The sequence below is a fragment of the Meleagris gallopavo genome, chromosome 1, assembly GCF_000146605.3.
Source record: "Meleagris gallopavo isolate NT-WF06-2002-E0010 breed Aviagen turkey brand Nicholas breeding stock chromosome 1, Turkey_5.1, whole genome shotgun sequence".
Lineage (NCBI taxonomy): Eukaryota > Metazoa > Chordata > Aves > Galliformes > Phasianidae > Meleagris > Meleagris gallopavo.
The window spans coordinates 22,441,623-22,464,798 of NC_015011.2; the positions used below are offsets into that span (position 1 = coordinate 22,441,623).

At 40.1% G+C, this 23,176-nt stretch overlaps 2 protein-coding genes across 4 annotated transcripts in view; both read right to left on the reverse strand.

Moving 5' to 3' along the window:
* The window catches only part of WNT16 (Wnt family member 16), an 18,689-nt gene extending 12,391 nt beyond the window's left edge, over positions 1-6,298 (reverse strand). Inside the window, exons 1-2 of the mRNA XM_031552128.1 lie at positions 6,174-6,298; positions 1,639-1,804 (exon numbers count right to left, since the gene is read on the reverse strand). Coding sequence (XP_031407988.1) covers positions 1,639-1,804; positions 6,174-6,298 — 291 coding nt within the window. The remainder of the gene's footprint in view (positions 1-1,638; positions 1,805-6,173) is intronic.
* A 10,121-nt stretch (positions 6,299-16,419) lies between these two features.
* The window catches only part of CPED1 (cadherin like and PC-esterase domain containing 1), a 143,537-nt gene continuing 136,780 nt past the window's right edge, over positions 16,420-23,176 (reverse strand). For 2 of the 3 annotated variants that reach the window (XM_010706395.3, XM_019612394.2), the window contains exon 24: positions 16,420-19,151. In XM_010706395.3, the coding sequence (XP_010704697.1) occupies positions 18,924-19,151 (228 nt within the window). In that variant the 3' untranslated portion in view covers positions 16,420-18,923. The remainder of the gene's footprint in view (positions 19,152-23,176) is intronic. The other variant, XM_019612395.2, reaches the window with a different exon arrangement.

Consider the following 23,176-nt stretch of genomic DNA (forward strand, 5'->3'; position numbering starts at 1 on the left):
GCCGCCCGCCCCTCGGCGCTGTCCTTCTCTTCCTCCGGGACTGAAGCTGCTAGGGGGATGCTGGGGGAGTGCAGGCGCCGCGGGGTGTGCTGCAGGCGTTGGGCCGCAGCGACTTCACGCACAGAAAAGAGGCATAAAGAGGGGTGGTCGTAAATAAGAATTTTTCCCACACGTTTTATTTAAATTTCCCCGTGCTTTCGTAGTGCTAGATAACTGGCTGTAGAGCCAGCATCACTGCTCATTTGCCCAGTCCTGTTAACTTCATTCTAAGCCTTATCAACTACTAATTTAGTATTTGTTAATCACTTGTGCAAAGTGTCGGGCAGAAAGCCCCCCTCAGCCCACGCTGGCAGCCCGATGCATGATGCAGAGCATCACCGGCACCTGGGGCTTCCAGGTCTGCTTTGCTCCAGTGTATGTGCACTGCACACAGCCCGGGTAACAGGGCAGCTCCGGACAGGCTCTGGTATGACACAGCTGTAAATGAGTGACACAGCTCCTGCTGAATGACAATCGCGCTAAGCAAAGAGCAAAATAAATCATCTCGACGGACAGTTTTTAAGAGCACAGCATGTAGAGAAATAATCACACGAATGTGGTGTTCACCCTGTTTGTTTACCAGTGCATGTACTGAGATATTTCAAGAGAGTTGGCCGGGATACAATCAGAGCCATAAAACTGTCTCCTTCCTACTTCATTTGCCTACTCTTAAAGGGTCTCCACAGCACCGCTGGTGCTGGGCAGATTCCACATGACCCAACAAGTCATTCAAAGCTTTCATCGCAGCTCGTTTCTCTGCTCTGAATTCCAGCCTGGTGAACATCTGCTTGCGGTTGCAGAGGAACTTTGTCCAGATTGAGGGAAGGGACAGAGGACCACGATGGGACACAGGGAAAGGCCTGAACCAGCCAAACTGCATGGGCTGCGTCAGGGAATTACTGTTACCCTCACTGCTGCTTCCTGGCTCCACCTATTGAAGTAATTCAAAGCCCTGACCTGGCAGTGCTGTATTTCTCATTCCCTTCTTAATCTACTTGTTGCATTAATCAGCTATTCTGTTTATTTTTTTCCTGCCTGTTGTTTTAACTGGGTTCTTGTCTTGCTTTCTCTCTCTCTCTTTAATTAGTCTGGAGACTTTGATTTTAAATTCCTATGTGTGAGATTTTGTCTAGAAGCTGCAGAATCTTATGTTCTAGTAACAATTTATGTAAAATTTTAATTAAAAAAGCATTGATTTGAAAAATTCCAAACCTATTTGTGTAAGACCTTATCCAGGATAACTTAAAAATTCTCTTCTGGGATCCCCTGTGCTGGGATCTGATTCTGCCTACATTCTATGCTATCGTAGCCATTATGTAGTTAAGAAAATGTTTTGATCGTATACACTGGTGTAGAGTGAAATTGCAATTTGAAGGGCTGATGCTAAAGAGTACATATTGTGAGGGACCTCTGGATATCTTTCAGTTCATTCTGTGTAGGATTGGAAGCAGGACAAGTTTTTCCATGGACATCTGATTTTAAGAAGTTTGGATTACTGTGTTTGTTTGTCCCAGCCCTCCGTCTGCGTCTCTTCCTGTTTCCAACCACTGCCCCACTGCCCTGCACCTCCTGTCAGGCTGCAGTGGCGTGGTCACCCACCAGAACCCGGACCTCTTCCCTGCTCCTGTCCTCACTTTCCTCTCTGCCATTTGCATCATCTCTCTGCTTTGTTCCCTGAGCGTAAGCAGCACAGCCAGGAGTGGCTGGTGCTCCACCTTGTGCAGGAAGGCCATTCCCTCCATCACTGACGAGTGTGGTACAGAGACTACAAACAAGGGTCAACAGAGGTTGGGTACTGAGCATGAGTCATCAAAAATTGATATAAATGAAGGAAGATAAATCTGGTTGATTGCTTATTTAAAATTCATTGTCCAAGGCGAGGCTTTCTTTGCCTATTCATACTAAAATGCCCACAGTTTTCTGTTTTAAAAAGAAGACAATAAACTGTTGTTCAAGAAAAATCAAGAAGAAAAAAGAAGGAAATGTGTCTCAGTTGAGTGGTGTTTCCTGACTTGGCATTTATAAATGTGCTATTTAATTATGATAAATATGATCTTGACAGAGTTGATTGCAGATATGTAATTATTTTTTATTTCATTTTATTCTTCGTTAGTTAAAGAAAAGTACTCCACTGTGTGGAATCTGTATACATAAGTGGATCACTCAGCAGATAATATACCTGGAAGATGGACTAAATATCTCTTAATGCAGTCAATGGATATTGTTGTCATTATAACCAAGGCCTGCTGTCCCACTTACTAGGCACAAGAACCTCTGAAGTTAAACACTCTCAAGTTTCCCTAAACAAGTCATCACTTTTGGAAGTTGTTTGGAAATTATTTTGGTTCAAGTAATTTTCCTTATTCTGGAACTTCTGATGCCCAAGCAGAGGCACCTGAATGTCAGCACCACATGGCATTCTGCATTATCTCTCCTACACACATGGGCCCTACTGCCCAGTGGGGACAGCATCCCCTTATCTTAATGAACTGAGCACAAATCCCACCTTCCAAACAGAAGTATCTCCCACATTCTTTAGATTAGGTCATTCCTTTAGGTATAAAATTAATTGTGGGTGGTGGTACAAATTACAGTTTTCTAACTCATCAAATGTGCTTTCAGTCTACCTCTAGTCCACCATGATGGCATCTGCCAGCACCAGGAGCCTGGAAGATGCTGAGATCAGGCACTGAAGGAGCTGGAACCATTCCAGCACGAGGTGTTGTACTCAAAGTCCAAGTCTGTTGGCAGCAACATGCTCACCTGAGGAAAACTCCCAGACTGTTTCCAAGTATGGTGTACCAGCAGAGCCAGGGTGAAGGATGCAATGCTGCTCAGCCTTGAGCGTCTTCAGTTGGAAGGGACCAAAAGGACTGTTGAGTTGGTGGTTTTAAACAGCTGTGAACTCACCTGCCAGTGAATCATTCATTGCAGGACTGTACCCTGATGGCACAGTGTGCTCAGTTCCCAACACACAGATCTGCGCACTGGGCATCTGGAAAACCTGATAGGCCCGACCCATCCCAGCCTCCCCTTGCCCTCGTCCCTGCCTCCAGCCCCATCTTCCTTGGCTGTAGGAAGAAGCAAAGGTGTACAGGGAGACATGAGACCTCAGGACAGGGCTCTCAACACCCCCAGTGCAATATCTGTGAGGTGATGTCTCAGCAAACAAGTTTTAGGCCTTCAGTAATGCCAGGCTGGCAGCAGAAGGGCAGACAGAGAGATATCCTTTTCCCATTCAAAGCCCCCCAAGATCTCCTCTGTCCAGAGGTTTAAAATTGTTCTCACTTTCACTATTTCTTTCTTTCTTTCTTTTTTAGCATATATAGCCTGAAAGTATTTGCGTGGCTACTGTAGATCCGACACACTGAGTTTGCAGATGCCTGAAACAGCAATTGAAGTGCCTCTGGTTCATGGTGGCAGACAGAGACCCCACAAATACATGTAATGGTTTCAAAGCCATCCCTTAATATTGTCTTTATAATCACTGCACAGCACTATATACAGACTCACATTTTCTATGTGCATTGTAAAAAAGGGAAAAACAGGACTGGAAAGGCAAGGAGAAAGCAGACTTCTCAACATCCTTTCCATTCACTATTAATGCTCATGAGATCTCCAAGGAAGTCTGCTGGAGCCAATAACTTCAGTGCCCGCTGGCGAAGCAGTTGCAGAGCAGCTCTGCTGGCAATCTGCTGTTGCTGCTGGTGATGCACTGCCAGAGGGCTGGGCCTGGGGCAGGGGAGGCTCAGGCTGGCTTTGGAGTCCAGATGGTTCTTTCCAGCATGCGCATGAGAAGTTGAGATCTGCTTGCATTCTGGGAGCAGATCCAGATTCTTATAGAATCGTTTGAGTTGGAAGGGACCCTTAAGGGTCATCTAGTCCAATGACCCTGCAATGAACAGGGACACCTACAGCTTGCTCAGGGTGCTCAGAGCCTGGTCCAGCCTGAAGTGCTGCTGGCAAATTCTGTTCTCTGACACAGGCAGTTTAAATGTTGGTAATGTCTAGAGTTACTCCAGAGATATATTTTTTGGCACGCCTGTATTAAGCAAAATGTGTCAAGGGAATGCTGATAAAGCTTCAAAGCATTACTAAGAGGGGTGTGAAAGATACAAAAAAAAAGAAAAAAAAAACACAAGAGGTTTTAATTCTGACTCCACCCACATCCCACTTACTACTGAAAATCAAAATTAGTCATAACATCATAGTTAATAGCAGTGCACCTATCGGTTTATCTTGTCTCAAGAATAGGAAATACTCTAGGAGGTGTGAGAATTGAGAAAATTTGCCTCAAGTTTTTCATAATACTTATTATTTTTTAAAATTTAACTTTTTTTTTTTTAACTATGAAGTGTGTGAGATTGGAGGATTGCTCCTGGTAAGTGTTGCAGAACCTCTGGGAGTTTATGGTGTACACAGCTCCACTCTATGAAAGAGCCTGAGTGATATTAGAAGGGAGAAGCGGGCCTTACACAGTTTTCAAATCAGTGTCAGACTCTCCCTAGGTGTAGCACAACAGCTCTGTTGCTGTATGTGAAAGTCTCCTTTATCTGTGGGTTTCTGAGGTGAGCAGGATAAGCTGTCCTATATGTGTACACGCTTGTGTGGGTGATACTGTATGTTAGGTTCAGAGCAGGTAAAGGTACTGCTCCTTGGAAGCAATGCTGTCCAGAGCAGTTTGTATTCCTACCCCAGCTGCTATTTTGCATTAACACTTTCCACAAAACATTTTCATAGTATTGTTTTTTTGCCACGTGAGTGGCACACACAGAACTATTGCCATTCTGCAATGAAAGAACTGAGATTCAGAGAGATATTTGACTTGTAGGTGTCAAACAGTACATCATCATCAAAACCACAATTAGGACCTCAGCTTTTCATTGCTAGTTCTGTGTCTAATGAGTCCCTTATCCTATGAGAGAATATAATGATTGAATTAGAATTATCCACTTTGTAGCTCTTAGAATGTAAAGCAGACGCTCAATCTATTATATCCTCATTCATCTAGGTAATGATGTGCACCTAAATCACAAGCATTGGGTCAAGTAATCAGCGTCTTGCACCCTGGGTGTGAATTTACCTACGAGGACAGTTTCAGAAAGAGGAAACTTAAGAAGAAGAAGGAGGGAACAGTGTTGTGCTGACAACCACAGAATGCTTGTCATCACTTGCTACCTGCATTGTGGTGGTAAGAAGGAAAGAACAAATGACCTCACATTTCCAGTTCACAGTTTTTCAAGTTACGTGAAAACAGTTAAAACATCCCAAGCATGGGATTCAAATAATTTGCTACCCATCCTTTGTCCCAGTTTCAGTGATCTTGCCTGTTTCACTGCACGTAACTAGAGATAGGACTAGAAGGAATGGCCTCAAGTTGCACCAGGGGAGATTCCAGTCGGATGTTAGGAAATATTTCTTCTCCAAAAGAGTGGTCAGGCACTGGAATGGGCTGCCCAGGGAGGTTGTGGAGTCACTGACCCTGAATTTAGACGTTGTGTTGAGGGACATGGTTTAGTGAGAATTGCTGGGGATACGTGGATGGTTGGGCTGGATGATCTTGTAACTCTTTTCCAACCCTGGTGATTCTGTGACTCTATGATTAATTTAATCTTGTCTGCCTCAGCACTTCTCCTGTAGCCCATCAGTAATCCTGAGCTTGTTGCCACTTACCACTTTTTGATGGATTAAAAAAAAAAAAAAGTCATACAGCTGTGGTCTATGTAACCCAAAGCCCACATAAAAATGTATCTCTCACCAAGGGTGAACATAGCAGTTGTTAAAAACAAGTGTGCCAGAAGTTCCTCAGTAAGAAGGTAATCTATCCCTTCATAAAGGTTCGTTTTATCATTGGATAGTTACAGGTCACCTCAAAGAAGCAGGTTTTAAGTCACTTCCTAGTTTTTCCTTGAGTTAGCTGTGGAAAGTCTGAATGTTTTCACTGTCTGTAGAAACATAAGCTTTTTCTCCAAACTTTACTAAATCTCTAGCTTCAATGATATCTTGGAAAATCTAACTTGTAAAAAAAAATAAAAAACAAGCACTTGTTTCATGTGTATGTGCAAGAGACAGACAATTTTCTGAGTTTTGAACTTTCTATTTCATCATTCTCATCTTGAGAAATTTGCACGTACCCATGACATTCAGGATCTTGAGCATCTCTTCTGTGCCACTTCCCTGTTACATTCTCTCTTCCTGTGGACATTTCTGGGAACCCTCGTGTCAGACTCTGGGCTGTGTAATCCTTTCTTTCATCCATTCTTCTTTATGTTTGTCACATCTTTTTCCAGACATCACATGGCACATGCTCTTCAGACACACAACTGTTTTACAAAACATGATCAGAGCTCCCTGAGGTTTTGTACCGTAGTAATATAACATCTCTGTGCATTCTGTGTCCTCCTCCAAAACATATCATGTTAACTGTTTCCCAAGCCACCTTTTTTTACTTCATCTTGTCAACAATCCACTCTATCTCGCTTTTTTTTTTTTTCTTTTTTTCCAGAAAGTGCACAGGAGTATTTGAATCCCCTTAGACCTTTAGCACCATTGTCACAGAGCATCTTTCAGCTTTGGAAACCTCGTGCTTATTTTATTGCCGCTGCTGTGGTGTTTATACACTGTTGCCCAGGGCACAGCGGTTGTGGTTTAAGATGTGTGTAGCCAGAGGCAGAATGCCCAAGTCTACAGGGTTTAGGCTGCCCTCGGCTTATTGAACTTTCCTGAACTGGCAAGTTGTCAAAGAGCTGAGGTCTGACATCTCACAACCTTGTAATAGCACAGACATAGACCTTCAAAATGTAAGGCTGGCGGGGATAAAAGGGAATAGGTTGGGTTCTTCTGGGATGTTTTGTGTTTTTATGCCTTTTTCTCTGGTACTTCCTGATTGTGCTAGTAATTATTTGAAAACTTTCAATCTCACCTTTTGAGATACTGAGTGGCTGAAGAGCTGCAACATGCCTTGGGATTCATCTCGAACAGCAGAGCAAGGTGCTCGCCACCCAGCCCCATTCAGGACTTTGGGGACTGTCCTCCCCGGCAGAGGCAAATGCCAGGTAGGTGTCCCCGTGCTGCCCTGCAGGGTGCAGGTGATCCCACGTCCCCACAAACACCAGATGACCTGACAGAGGAGCCTCAGATCTAGAAATGTGTGGGTCAGTCCTGGTCCCTGGCAACCTCTGCCCTCCCTCTCCCATCCTGCAGAGACCGGGCTTCAGCCAGAGGGCTGGGAACTCTCATCCCCTGCAGTTGCTGTGGTATAGAAAAGATTCCCCAGATGAAGCATAAAGAAACTCACAAACACAGCTGTAAGATGAAGTGCTGCGGTGTCATAAAGATCTGTTTTTAATAGTGCACACAGTATTGAGTTTCCCTCTTAAATGTACAATTTATTTACAACTTCAACAGCAAGTTAATGACTTCTGTCTAGAAATTAGACATATTTTTATAGTTTCAATATGCTCACTGCAAATGCTTTCAACTCTTATTACTACTAAAAAAATTCAGTTATCTCATGGTTCAGAACTGCCTTCTTTTTAGCTAGTGAAAGACAATAGGCAAGACCATCAAGCCTTTTAACTTCTACTTTGTGTAAATATTAGTCTACTTTATGTCCTAAGTATCCTTAGCAATAGAATTTAGTCTCTCATCAACCTTCCCCAGCTGTGCTTTGTACTTTAGTGTTTGAGAGCCTAATAGATGCTTCGTTACAGTTATATTTTTTTTTATATCTATGGTTGCATCTACAGAAGCAAATTGGAACTATTTTTGAATGATGAAATTTGAATGTAATGTATAATCACTGAGAATTTCTTCCTAATGTCGATTTCCTATTATCCATGGTTCATAAGAGCATAGGCCTTTTTTAGCTGATGCCGTCTGCACAGTTTCATCTGCAGGGGTAGCAAGAGTGTCCATTTGTTCACAGACAAACATAAAGATGACATGGTCCAACAAGCAAAAAAAGGAGGAAAATAATGAGCTTATGCTCTAGAAGGTGTCCTCAAAGTCTTTACCTCATCTTGTGTTTTCCAGTGCTTTTTACACATTTTTTACTTATGTTGGTATAAAGAGCAAAGATATATGCACTTCTCTATCTGCCCATCAGGCTGCCCAGGATATCATCACATGCCAGCCAAAAATATTGCTGATTCTGTAGCAAAAATATGCAGAGTGACTCAGTCTGTGTTTTGAAGTACAACTAAATGAACATGTAATTAAAAGCTTTCATTTATGTATAGGAGGCTTGAGTGTGTGATTCAGGTGCAAACGTATATGAAAGAGAACTCAGTATGTTTTGTTTTATCGTAGCTGTCAAAACCATTATGCCATTATCTGGTTTTAGAGTACAGAAGCATTATTTTTATTTTCATATTTGAGATTGAAAATGCTGTCATTAGCAGTGACAGTAATGTCTTTATTAATATTCTCCTGGCAACTGTAGAAATTGAGAGGGAAAAAACATTCTGAAAAAAAACCTAAAATAAAAACATATACTGTATTTAAAGGACAAAAAGAAAATAATTTTCAGATTTTTTTACCAAAAAAGGTGACCTGTAAAATTATAGAAACTGGCAGTACTGAAATCTAGTTCAGTGTATTTACTTGGGACATCTAAATATGAAGAGTTAATTAAATCAAATATATTCAGAATTAAGAGGAAAATATTCGCAGGTCTGGTTATAAAATGGAGAGCTTGCAAATATTTCTTAGAGTCTCTATTTGATATCTGTGACTACTTTCAAGGAACTAAATGGCACTGACTGTGTAGGACAAATAAAGCAGAAAAATAAGTGTCTGCTGAATCAAAGTATATCAGACTATATATATTTCATATAAACATAACAGAGAACTAGGTGTCTACTGGGTCAGACCCCTGCAGCAATTTTGGAGGACAAAGTTTCATTGTATCATTTCTGGCTATAGAGGAACTGTATATTAACTTTAAATTTACCTGCCTTACAAAAATAAGCAAACTGGTTTTAAAAAAAGGATCAGATGTAAAACTACTCCCTAGCTACAGAATCTGCGAGTTTCAGAAAGTGGCCAGGAGCTATGGAAATGACTTTTTTATAGAAGTAAGCTTTAAGAGACTTTAAGCTGTATGCTGAGGTGATGTGTTACAAGGGAGACTGCTTTACAGTAATACTCTTGAGACCACTTAGGTATGTGTGAGTGTGAGAGTCGGTGCAATTTGTGCACCAGAATCCTGAAATCTATGTTGCAGGAATACAACTCTGCCTTTTTAAAACTGAGGTCTCTACTTCACCAACATGAAATTTCTCCTCATTTAAGTACATACTCACTTTATTAGGACCAACTAAAGAGAAGGACATGACTATGTAAATGCTTTATGTATTTTTCCCTCTACAGGCACAAGGAATATTAAAAAGGTAGATGGGACACATTTTAGCTTTTTTAGTTTCTCCAGTCTGGTTTTTAATACCAACTGGCCATTCTGCTATGAAAAAGGGTGTACCCAACAGAGATTTGATGGGATTCGTGCAATGATGAACAAAACAAGGGAAGCGAGAGAGGAAATGGTTTTTGTAAAAGGGTATGGAAAGCTGAAACACAGTTCCACCTCTCTTTAATGTTCACCTCCTCACAGCTTTTCCTTTATAGAATTATAGAATCATTAAGATTGAAAAAGACCATTAACATCATCTGGTCCAACCACCAACCCATCACCACCATTGCCAATAAACCATGTCCTTCAGAGCTGATGGAGATGACCACATCACCAGCTGAGATGTGCACATCAGACAGCACTATCTGCACTCTGGAATAGATGGAATAGACATTTGTGGATCCAGGAAACGGGTTCATTAACAGAAGTTGAATGTGTGGCTATGACAGATATTTGCGTAGGTGCCTCTGTAGTGGTAGTATAAGATATCAAAATAATCCGGAAAGGTACCCAGCACCTGTGCTCAGTGTCTTCATTTCCTTCAGAAGTAATAAAATACTACACATGAACAACAGAGATCACCAGATTTCTAGCTATTCAGAATAGCTTGCACTGTCATTAATATTGTTCTGCAGTGAGCAAAAAACCTGCAAATATTCCAGAGTCTGAAATGGAAATAAAATAAGCCTTGGTCCATCTATACTATTTTGTGAAAGGATTTGTAGCACAGAAAGGGAAAAATCTACCAGTGTTTTGTCATTGTATTTGTACCATACCCTTTGTAAATCAAGCCTTGATTTTTCCTACAGTTTATATGGAAGTGAACTGCCTCTTGGTTATAAGCCATGGTTTTCACTTCAGCGACTTCTCTGAGGCTGGAGTAATGTCAGAGACTTAAATGTGCTGGAGGATTTTTCTCCCCATTTTCTTTACCCAAATCTTCTATACTCTGTCCAGAAAGCCCTTGTCCAGTACAGCCAACAGCACCATTTTGTTTCCTAGAACGAAACAACAAATACTTAGTGAGGTGTTTTCATTTACACACATGCCAGAAAATGTGTGGCCAGGAAAGAGGCAGGATTGCCATAGCTTCCCAGAAGGTGGCAGAGACCTGGTATTGGGGAGGTGGTGGGGGAGACCAAGGCTAGGTCTTTCATTTCAAAGTGGAAGAAATCACATCAAACTTGCACCTCTTCAGGACACAAATATTTATTGTTGGATGTGTAGGTACCATCTTGGCTGGCTTATGGTTCTCAGTTTTGCTGACAACTTGCTTCTGGAACATTGGGATCTGCTACATTACTGACTGTCTCCCAGCAGGTATAGGAGTTCTGGTACCTTCTAAACAAGTCAGTGCACTTGAGTAGAACAAGAAGGCACCTGAGTCATTGTGTGCTCAGGGGAACGGGGGCTGGTTTTCCATTAGGGATGAAGATTTACATGCCCATGTCCCTGCCTTTGTCCTAGCCATGATAGTGAGCAAGGCATAGGCAAGCACTAGCATTACTGAAGAGACCATTGCTCTGTCAAAATGCAACTTTTTTCAGAGGACATTAGTCTAAACTAGAAACAGCTGTGAACCTGGGGGACAAATAACGACAAAACAGTTGATTCTCTGCCCCTCAGAAAATCCCCCAGGCAAAAGCTCAATTGGCCAATCCGGAGCAGAATCAAAGATGACATACCCTATAGGAAGTACAATAATTGCCTTGCACAAGCTGTGCTGTGTTGTTGAGACAGCCTCTGCTCCAGACTGGCTCCTGTGGAGCCACAGATCACTCGTTAAAATGACTCGCATCTCTCCTGAATCTTAATTAAAAAAAGTGTGAGGAGCAGGTGTTAACTTGTTTTATAGAGTAATTATAGTCCCTAGGGACTCCCTAGGCATGCTAGATACAGTTACAGAACATTCAGAAGTTCCTGATTTTGACACTTTTTGTCTCATTTAGTCTTGTATTTGTAGCAAGTATTTATTCATATTCATTTAAAGATAATACTTTGATGCCAGGCACTATAACCCCCAGAGCTGCAGGACAAGGCCACAAACATGACTAGTGGAGAAAAATGCTGTTTCTGTCTGCTGCTAACTTGAGAGACTGCCAGCTCCATCCTGCCTCCAGATCATCACTTTCCCTCTGTGCCTTCAGAGATACTACCATTCACCTACTGGCATGGCTGGTATCTAATCGCTGCCCAGACCAAATAATCTGAAATTTCTCAGGTTAGTTTACACACTTAAATCCGTAGAGCTATATCCTGGCTTATGTTGTTTTGAATGGCTGGATTAGAGAGCAATTACATGAATAGCTATATCCACAGAGTAATGGGGCAGCAATGTCTGAAGTGTGTTTTTGTGTGTAAAGTGTGGAGAAATGCTCAGAGAAGTAAACTCTTCACAGAGACAAAAGAGGATATGTGACCAAGGTGTTTGGTTCAGGCTTTTATCACTTATTAGATGCTTTTACTGCATAGTAAAGTCAGCAGCTCCTAAATTACTTTAGGGTCTACATACACTTCCATGACAGGAATCAGTGCTGATATCTGGAGCTCTTGGATGTAGACCAGGTACTTTTATCTGATCTGGTGTCTAAAGCAAAAAAACAACAACAAACAAACAAACAACAACAACAACAAAAAAAAAACTCTTTTCTTTTCTGGAATTGAATTCCTGCCACCTCGACTTGACCCCGTGAAGGGAGAGTCATCCATCCTGCAATCTGGTAAAGGTGCAAAAGAGATTTATTCTTCATTTTTGCAAATAAAGGGTCTTGAATCTGCATAACCCAACTTACTATTTAATGTTCAACTCTCCAGGTTACGTGGAGGGCTGGTTTCCCCCAGATCCATTGCACACATAAATGACTGAGCAGCCCAAGGAGCAGATGCAGAGAATGCACCAATCTGGGCCGTTCTGGAACGCATGTCTTGCTAGTGGTGGTAGTGTTTGGCACATGATCAGGCGCTGGGTCTAAATGAGCAGAATGGGGAAGTGAAAACATCATCTATGTTCCAGCTCCACGAATCCCACAGCTGCTTCTCTGTCTAGCTGACATTCATCTCTCAAAACTTCAGGTATCTATTGAAGGCTTCTAAACATTGCTCTAAGCTTTCTGTACAATAAGCAGTATTATGGTATAAATATCTTTAAAGAACAATTCAAGTATTTGTCTTTCTGTGATGAGTACAAATTGCAACCACACTCAAAATTAAAATGCCTCAGATAAACATCTGGAGCCAAGTAGGAGAAATATAGGCTCTGATGCCTGAAAACAGATGGATGATCTCTAGAATTTTTCATCCTTGACTTCCAAGCTGAACCTGCTTTGAGGCTGAACATGTTTTGAGTATGTGTTTGGCTTCTGCTTTCATAGCTGAAGGTATGCTATTTCAATAGCTCCACCAGGACTTCAGTGCTGAACTGTTCTATAGACTGAAGAGCCACACAGATAGACAGCATCACGAGGTTACCAGACCCTGCCTCCTTGTTACTGCAGGGAAATGATGCAGCGTGGAATATTGGAACAGATAATGGGTGAAGCAGTAAGACCTGTTATGATTTCAGCAGTAAATCTCCTTTTCTGTCTGTATTTTATAATAACTGGGCAAGACAGTGCACAAAGGACATTGAAATAGGATTTTACAGTAGCCAATAGATACCATTTGCTGTAAAGAAACTCAACAAAGGCCTTGAGATGAAAAAAAAAAAAAAATACAGTCCATACAAACATGTTCAAATTGTAATCACTCCAGTAAAAACGTCAATAGGAGACTGCATTGTAATATTAGTTATAAAGATGTGAGTGATTGTTTATTTTTGAAGGAAACCAGTTGTGGGCTATATCATGCTGGGTGGTGCATTGCCTAATGACTTGCAAGGTCAAGCTTTCAGGGTTTAAAGTGTTTTCCACCTTATTAGGATAAATAAGGGGCATGTAGGTTTCTTCAAATATATCTGAGACACTAAAAACTTTTTATCTAAAGCCACAGAGGATTAACTGTAAATATAAACTTTGGATCTGGCATGTGAAAGTAAAGGAAATAAACCCCACAGAAATAATAAAACTTGTCTGATCTAGAGAATACAAGACAATTTGATTATCTGGGGAGGCTGTACAGTCATTATCAGGTAAAGCAGAAATATTACTTTAAGCTCCTGAATCCTAGTGAATCATAAAGGAAATATGGAAGTTGATCATAATAAGTACAAAAGAAAAGTTAAACGACATTTTCAGAATGTTGCATGTGATAAACTCTGCCAAATACAGATCTGGTCTTCAAACTCTGACGATATCCCTCAGAATTTGCTGACCTTAAGAGGCTCCTGATAACTTTCTTTGTAACTGCCCTGGCTTTGCCAAAAGGCATCTGGGGCATTTTGATTCCTCACTCAAGGCTTTTAGTTCTGCAGTGTCATCATCACATAGCATAGGATCATAGAGTGTCTTGGGTTGAAAAACATCTTGAAGACCACTCGGTTTCAACACCCAGCCATGGTCAGACTGCCAACCCCCAGCTTAGGCTGCCCAGAACCCCATCCAAATGGTCTTGAACACCTCCAGGGATGGGGCATCCACAGCTTCTCTGGGCAGTCTGTGCCAGTAATTCACCATTATGAGTAAAGAATGTCTTCCTAACATCTAATCCCTTTTAAAGTGTTATGCCTTGCCCTATCACTACATATCCTGATAAAGAGTCTCTCCTCATCTTTCTTGAAGAACTAAAAATTACACTATTAATACACCATCTGCTATGGGAATTTTGTCCCTAGAGAGCCTGATGCACTCTCGCTCTGTTAGGAATAAGTTTGTAGAGATGAGTCCTCCCTTTATTTCATGCAAACAAGCAATGGGAAAAATGACTGTCGAAAGATGCAAAAAATATCTGAGATTCAGGTGAAGGGAACTGAATTCTACCCCCTTTAAAAGCAGTTTGACTTTAGAGGAAATCAAGAAGCTGAACAGGTGCTGTGTTTCACAAAGACCTCAGTTCAGATTTCATTTAAACATACACTTTAACTTCAGACCCAGGCTACTTAACGTGGTATACCTTGCCAAAGCTGTTGAAATGGTTGAGGGATTGCAGGTAGGGCTGCCCACAGCTGCCTGAACCAGCCAAGGTGCCAGGTGAGTTAACCTAGAAAAGGGAAAGGTCCACTGCAGCACAAAATGGTGCTGCAAGAGCCCCTGTTGTGGCCCTATGGGCTCATCCTGCTCTTTCAACTTGATAACTTGAGTATTTTTTAAGGCACGGTTCTCTAGGCACATGACTCTCTAGGCACGTGACACTGTCTTTACTATCACTGAACCACAAGTAAAGGTAAAATGCAGAGCCTCTTTCCAGTATACAGTCAGAGCTTTTCAGCTCAATGAATAGTGTGATGAACCAGTGAATACTGCAGGATCTATACTTGCACTGATACATAAATGTGCCTGCACTTTACACTGACTGTTCTTAACATCTGTCCTTCCACAGATTAAGATAGCAGTGGAATATGGCTTGAGAAAGGCAAGCTCTATGAAGAGCTCAGTGCTAGTGCACTTTAAGCACTCAGCACAGGACAGCTGTTTTAAATTCATCAGAGAAAATGACTGCCCTCCAGAAGAGGTGTGCTTACCTCTGCTGCACCCAGTAAATTTTTTGCTGCTGGAAATGACAAAAACATTAAGACAATAACAATTGATATTTTGAAGAATCACCCTGTATTTGCAACAATCTTCTCTCAGATTTCCAAAAGCTGAGGTCTCTAAGGTGAAAGAGGAACTTCTCATGTCATCAGAAAGAAAGGATGAAGTGGAATAGAGCAGGTACATACAGTCAAAACAATGAGGTAAGACAAGCCAGATGCAGAGCTAACAGGCAAACTATATTTTTCATCTGAGACTACAGGGGCTTGTTTAGGAGCTTGACTCTATGCCAAATAGCTCGCTGCACCTCTAAAAAATTGCTTTATTCTAAAAAAGTAATCTGAAAGATCCCTGGACTGCAGTCAACTTAATATCATACATATCTGCTTCTTCAAAGCATTCTCTTTGGCTCAGCATAGCAACAGAAGCATAACTATTAGTGGTTATTTCAACCTTGAGGTAATCGGATGCCCCACCAGTCCACCCACTAAGCAAACAAATTGTCTTTGATGTCCCTTCAATATGTCACAGAAGAGAAAAGTAAAGTAGAAGGCCTACATTTAATGTTGTGAAAAAGATTATTCTAAAGAATAACATTGTCAAATGAATATTAAGTGTAAAAACAGTATTTGTAGATCATTCTTTCAGCTCCTTGTCAAATAAAGCTAGTTGAAATACAACATCTCCAATGGCAGAGCTGACTTGCCAAGGTATTTCCCTACAAGTAGGGAAATCTTTTTTTATTACAGACAGCTATTCCAAAGATACTCATTGAGATGAACTTGGTCCTGGTGGCTCTCTATCCTAGAAGGCTAAAACTCAAATAACTGCAAAATTTGTGAAAGACAGTGAGTAACTCTCTGAATGATCATACATCATTCTTCAGCTTAAGTTCAAAGGAATGCAATAATGACTGAAATTATTGCTTTGTATTTCAGGCATTTATTTTTTTTACAGCACAGTTTTAGTGCCCTCACCTGTAGTTTAAAGTATATCCTGGTTCCACTATAAGCTCGATGTGTTGCTGGTTGGAAATTGAGCAGGAAACACCACTTTTTCCCCAGGTTGATTAGGTTGATTGTACCAATCCTTCCATTGGTTTTAGGGCTATTCATATCTGTACTAAGAGGAACTCACCTTAACAATGATTTTTTATTTTTATTTTTATTTTTTTTGCCATTTTAATGGTGCATAATGTGACTAAGGCAAATATATGGGGGAAAGAACCATATTATGAGCCAGTGAGTACAATTGAAACATTCTAATGCTTATTCTGGCAAAATATCATAGCAGACAAGATAATTCTAGAACAAAACAATAATAGCAGCACATGTGCTCTCACTGGAATTCAGACAGAGTAATCCTTTTATTGTCCTAGTCTTAATTTTGATGTGTATGAACAAGCAGTGTTTCCATGTCAATCTCAAATCTCTTCTTTCATGTACCTCTAGATAATAGATATATATTTTGAGTGAAATAGTGAAAAATCTATTTTGGCACCTGCGTTCCCTTTGTTTATTCCTAACATTACATGGCTCATATACAGTGATAAAAAAATATATTCAAACAACTCATTTAAATAAACATTGGTTTGCACATTGTAACAATAAATTTGTACACAAGTAAATACCTACACAGATACATAAAAAATAGCAGACATACAGAAGAATTCCAACTTGCTACATTTGAAAAATATTAAGATTTGGAAAACATTAAGACATCTGTGTGTACAGCACATGTAAACCATTTTGTGGTGAAACTGGAAGTGATGAATTGCACATTTGCCAATATCAGCTACAGTATGACGAAGTCAGCTCTTTTTCTCACTGTAGCTGATGCTTCAGCCATACTCTTTGATTAAAAACAAACCACAAACACATAAACACAGGTTATGCCTTAAAAACATTTGTGTACATAACAATAGCAGCCACAGCATGTGAATTTAAATGAGCAAAGATAATCTTAAAGAAGCAGAATTGTACTACTCCTATCACTGTTGATCTCAATGACAATTATATCTGGCTGCCTTTTGCATCAACTGATACTAATGGCATAATATGAAAGCTCTTGACTTAAAGCTTGTGCAGTTTTTTTGCTTGTGCACAGTTCCAAACCCAAGCTTATTATCTTATGGCATTTGCATACAATTATATTCCTTAGAAAATCACATTGCTCAAAACCAAATACTGACATCTGCAGTATTTATGTACAGCTCCTGACCCTGTCTCAAATACTGACATCTGCAGTATTTATGTACAGCTCCTGACTCTGTCTTTCCTATAATGCTCTATTTCAGGAAAAACCTTATGTAGAAATTCAGGGACATTTACTGTAAGCATAGCAGCAGCATATTATAGAGAAACACATATATATATTCACGCTGTCTCACTAATAATAATGTCATTGCCTAAACTAGAAGCTTTGTTAACATTGTGGGAGGTCTCCTAGATTAGACGGTACCAAATCCTCTTTCTGAGAATCTTCTGACTACTTAGGAAAACAGGACTCCAAATTGCATGACTTCACATATCCAAAGGAGCAAGAATTCACAATACTGTAGCTGGGAATACAGACTGTGTTTAAAGATCTTGTTGGTGAACTCTAAATGTGGTGTCATTAATTTCTAGTCTTATTTCTACATATGGCAGCCCCTCTTTGCTACAAAGGCCAAGAAGATAGTAATTAGTTTTGTGATATAATTGGTATCTTCACTGACATTGCTTATGGCTTCCTTTTCCAAAGAGAGTGGAAGCAAGTGGAGAATTATATGTAAATTTGTGAAGGGGGAAGCAAGCCAGAGAATCCAGTGGAGCCTTTATTAGACTCATACTTACCTGGTTCTGACTCCCCTCTCTAGTGCGTACTTGATTTTTTATTTATTTATTTTTTATTTTTTTACTTTTCAATTGATCTTCATGCTTTTAATTCATACGAAAACAATACTGCTTCCTCTTAAGACATTTGTTGTTGTGCCAAAACGTATCAGGTCCTGGATTGATCAGATATTTTTTTAAAGTATCTGTTATGGTCATCTGGCCAGAGTTAAATACTGTCACAGTGCTGGTGAGGATGGTGCAGCCTTTCTGTGTTCTGCCTTCTGCAATAGGAAGTGATGAAGGGCAGCCTTCCTGCATATGGCCATTCATCTAAACTGTGACCTTAAATAAGTCTGTTAACATAGTCACCGAATTTACATGTTACCTTAAGACAATTATAATCAGTCTCAATTCTAAGAAATCTATTTCTATATTAACATTAGAAAATGCAAAAAATAGAGTAGACATCTGTTGCATTTAACATACAAAGAAGGGAAGTGTTTCCAGGAAAAACACTGAAGTTCAAAAGGGCACTTTCAAATTCTATAAACCAAGTGTCTAAATAGAAAAGTTTTGATACTGACAGGGATCCCATCCACATAAAATAAAACTCTTTAAAATGGAATGTAACCAGTCTCTAAATACATTCAAATATTACAGTGTCTCTATAAATAGAAAATTATATAGTGCGTAAGAGCTAAAGCAATCCTTTCCAAATTGTTCAAGTGTATATATTTCTCTCTCTTTACTATCATTAATAAACAGTTGCTTGAGCTACAGCTGTTCTAGCATTTGGCAACAGTTCAAGTAACTTCCCCTCTGCTCTCTCTTTGCATCCCTCCATCTTCCATTTTGAAACCACAAAACTCCAATGTTGTATCTTGATTTCATAACATGTTAGGAAAAATGCCATGTTTCAAACTCTGTTGGTACATGTGCAGGCAATCAAGGAAGTGTCTCATAAATTCAGCATGGTCTTTCTATGTCACTCACATAGTGGCATATCTCCAGTCCTAGTGCTACATTCAGGAGAGGCTACGTGCTAACAAGCCCCCGCTTACTTGCACAGAGCCTGTTCAGAAGGATTTCAGAATAAACTTGATTTATTGGACCTTGGACATGATATGGGGACCGAGAATTTGATGCATAGTCCTGCAGTTGTGATAGCTTGCTTTGACTGCTGAAATATTTCCCCAGTGTATAGTGCCTCGATAACGTCATTGTTATGTGTGGACTTTCTTCAGAAGGATTGTATTTCACCACCTGCAAAAGAAGTGACATATGTGAATGCTTTCTGCATGCACCTAGAAGGATACACAGCTGTGTCTACACAAATGTTGAGGCAGTTCTCCACAAAGCAGGTTCTGATACTCTTACCTTGAGTTGCAATTTGCTTACAAATGTTATTTTAGTGGGTCAACTTGTTGCAATAAATGCTAATTAAAGTGTAAGATCGTATTAAGCTTTGAAATTAAATTTGTATCTCCTTCACATTCATTTGGTTAACTCTGTAATATCGTCAGTATATTAGACCCTCTTCATTAGGGATAATTTGATCAGAATGATCAAATTCATATTTCATAGCTTGCCTGCACATCTACCTTGTGAAACACAAACTCAGAACAGCCCTGACTTGCAGAAATATTTAAGTCCAGATGTTCTCAGTTCCCAGTAAGTGAGGAACCTATGCTGTTTCTAAGCTGCAAGCCTTGCTAGAATGCCCTCACTCTCAGGTCTTGATGAAAGAGTGGCTCAGCTCCATGTTGGGCTGAGAACTGGGCTGTGCTTTGTTTCCCCAAGTAGTGACTTAATTGCATTTTAATGGACTTCTCTCTGCTTAGATGTTCAGGGCATCACACTAACAAAACCATGATGTGGTTCAGAAACCTAGTGGAGTAGAACTGTCCCCCTTGGGCCTCTACGTATGCATAAATCTCTGGAATTATCATGTTCAGTATGTATGGAATAAGGAAATATCTATGGAACTAGTGAGGAAGTGAATGGTAGGGTTCTCAGGAGCTTCATAACTGGAGAAGTCTCATGATACTGAAAACCTGGGCTCTGTCAACAAACAGTCACTGATAAACAGTGAAGCAACTTCATGAGAAAGTTAATAAAAATACAGAATTTTGTACCAATGGAAGATGGAGTACAGAGGATGGAGGATGGGCTGGATTTCCAGCCCAGCCAGTAACAACGGAGCCAGGCAGTTAATTTATTTCTTATGTCTCTGATGGCTTTCAATTTTGCTGCTGTATCAACTATAGCATAGGAGAAAAACAAACAAACAAACAAACAAACAAAAACCCATCTATTTACTGTTAGTGAACAAACAGAAACAAAGTTCATACGTAGTGAGGCTCATAGTAAATGCATTGGAATAACTCACACAGAAGCAAATGTGAATGAAGGAAATAAGTTCAAAGGCTTGAAAGACAGAGCAGAAAGTCTGTGATGGAGATGGCTGAACTAACAAAAGACCAGGAATAATCCAAGTAGAAAATTAATATATCCTCAGACCAATTTGATACAGATAAGCCAAAGGGCTGTTATTTTTTTTCAGGCAATTACTACAGGTTCATTTTTCTAAATTAGGGCCTCAGGTCTTACAGCTATTCCAAAATGATGCCACCTTGAACCAATCACCCAAACTGCATTCCTGTTAGGCATAATCTCCAAAGAATGCAGTCTAATGTTCACTTAGAAGCCAAGCACTTATTAAAATATCAAAATACCAAGCTTGTTTGTCTCTCTTCTCTTGTGCCCATGCTTTCATTGCCACTAAATTTGGGAATAAATCTGAATAAAAATAGGTTCCAATAAGATTTTTATGACTGCTGGCAAATCTACTTCTCCATAAGCATTTTTGATACATGAGGTAATTACAAAATCATGTTTGCATATGTGTACAGAACTAGAAGTATGTTTGGGCAGAAAGATCCAGAGTTATGCAAGACTTTTTGTCCCAGATCAATATAATTTCCCATGAGTCTAGACTCACTGCCTATCTGCTACAGATTTCTGTGCTGTCAGCACGACCCAAGGCCCTCTGAAGTGTGTTGGTGGGAACTCAAATAATTTATCAGGACAAACAGGGGATATATTTGACCAGCTAGTGAGAACCAAATGAGAATTAATGAATGCATTTCAGTTCTTGTTTTCTGATTGCACAGAATAGACATCCTTCCATTCCTGCATGGCTGTGCCTTGCTTCAGTTTACAGAGGGGTGCTGTCTTCTGGGAGATTAAGAGGACATTTTTTTAAGAGAAAGAAAGTGAAAGTAAAAAGGAGGTTTAATCACCTCATCTGGTTTCATACAACATGAAAAGTTCTGGAATTTTACATAATGTTCTTGGCTCCAACCTCAGAGGAAAAATGCCATTTTTCTAGTGGAAACTGCTCCAGCACCTGATGAAACTTCATTTGCCAGGATGTAGAAATAAACTGATGACAAAACTGTTAAAACTAACGAGGTATCAAAAACATTCAAGGACTTTCTTTTTGCTTTCGTCAAAGATCAAGTCTGGTTTTTGGTGGCTGATGGATTCTCCTGGGTACATCTATGTTTCTTTCAACACACTGGCCTCTCAAGCCTCATTAATAACAGCTCTACAAGCCAAATTCTTCCCTGATCTTCCCCAGAAACACACATTCTCTGTTTAGATCCTCGGGCAGTTAAGCAAGGCCAAATCTGCACATGAGCTCATGCAAAATGATGGAAAAGTGCATGAGAAGTGCTGATGGCTGATCATGCCCTGCTGTTTTCCACCTACAAAGCTTCTGAAATATTTCACTTTGAAGTCTTATATTTCACTGAAAAGCTTGGTGGAAATGGAAAGCATCAGCAATGACCCACGAAGACACCCACATCTGGGCAGTAGGCAAAAAGGGGCTCGATGTAGCTGTCTGGGTGAAATGGAGGGAGGCATTTACTCCATGGAACTATTTACCCATTGCATAAATATCTGCTCTGTGACTTATTCTCATCATCTCAGCTCCACTTGGGCTGAGCTGTGTTCATCCCTCCCTAATGTATAAAGCAGAGCAAATTAAAAGATCAGCTAATTAACCATGTACACTGTGTTTGGTCCCAAAACAGGACAGAGGCCAAAGCAAAGGACTGAAAACATATGAGTGCTGAGAAGCCTGAGGTAGAAACGAGCCGTGAGGCTTGCTCTCAGCACATACACTCCAAAATGTCTCCCAGGCCAGTCAGCCTCATACTGCAACATATTGTAACAGAGTCCAGCTAGGCACAGCTGATTGTTTCTCTTTTTTGGGAACACATTTATTGTCTGGTAGACTGTCTTGACCCTGGCATTGTACCTTTGTGTGGAATGTCTAAATAGAAAAATCAAAGCCTTATATTTATTAATATGAGTGCTGTGGCTAGGAAAATTAAATACAGGCTACAAAAAAATGGTCAGGCCTGTTAAGCTAGGGTTCAACTGGCAGACACCAAAAGGATACTCTAGAATTTTGTTCAATTTTAGTTTCATCAGCATTGAATTTCAGTTTGCTTGGTTTAAACTATTCCTAAGTTTAATTAGCCACAGTATATCTTGTTTTCCAGTGCATATTGTGCATGCCTAAAGAAGGAAACCTTTTTTATTAGATATTTCCATCTTCTGGAACTTTAAGGGAAATACATCACAGCTGTTGTGACATTTCTTTACAGCAAGAATCAGTGCTTCTACCTTGTTCTGAGTGCCACAGCTCACCTTTGTAGCTGTGAAGCTCTACAGAAGTTCTGTGCTAACTCTGCATGTGGTCAGTGTCCTGGGGACAGGCTTGGCCAAGAGCAGGGCTTACAGAAAAATAGGCATGACTTGGCAAATTAAGCAAAAGGTTTTGTCCTTCTCTTGAGGGATTCAGAGAACATTTGGTGGTCATTCTCATTTTAAGTCATTTCTTTTGACAGACAATAAATCGCTAAAATCATGCTGGAAAGATGCTTACATTTCATTGGTTTTGTTGACAATTTCTTAAAATTTATTATGATAACTCTAATTTTTTTAAAAAGTAGGATTGTCTCCAGAAGGAATAAATAATGGAGTTCTGTCTCTTAAATGATACTTCAGATTGCTGGTGTCATTATTCTGGTCAGAAATCAAACTCCTGATATTTCTATTAAGAAATTTCTTACTGACACAAAGCCCCCAGCTGACTGTGAAATACCATGAAATCATTAACTCTTGATTTCAAAGAGACATCCTTCATTGCATCCTTTTTCTTTTTCTTCCAGTTTTAACTTTTCAGTAACAATTTCTTTTCATTTCATATTTTC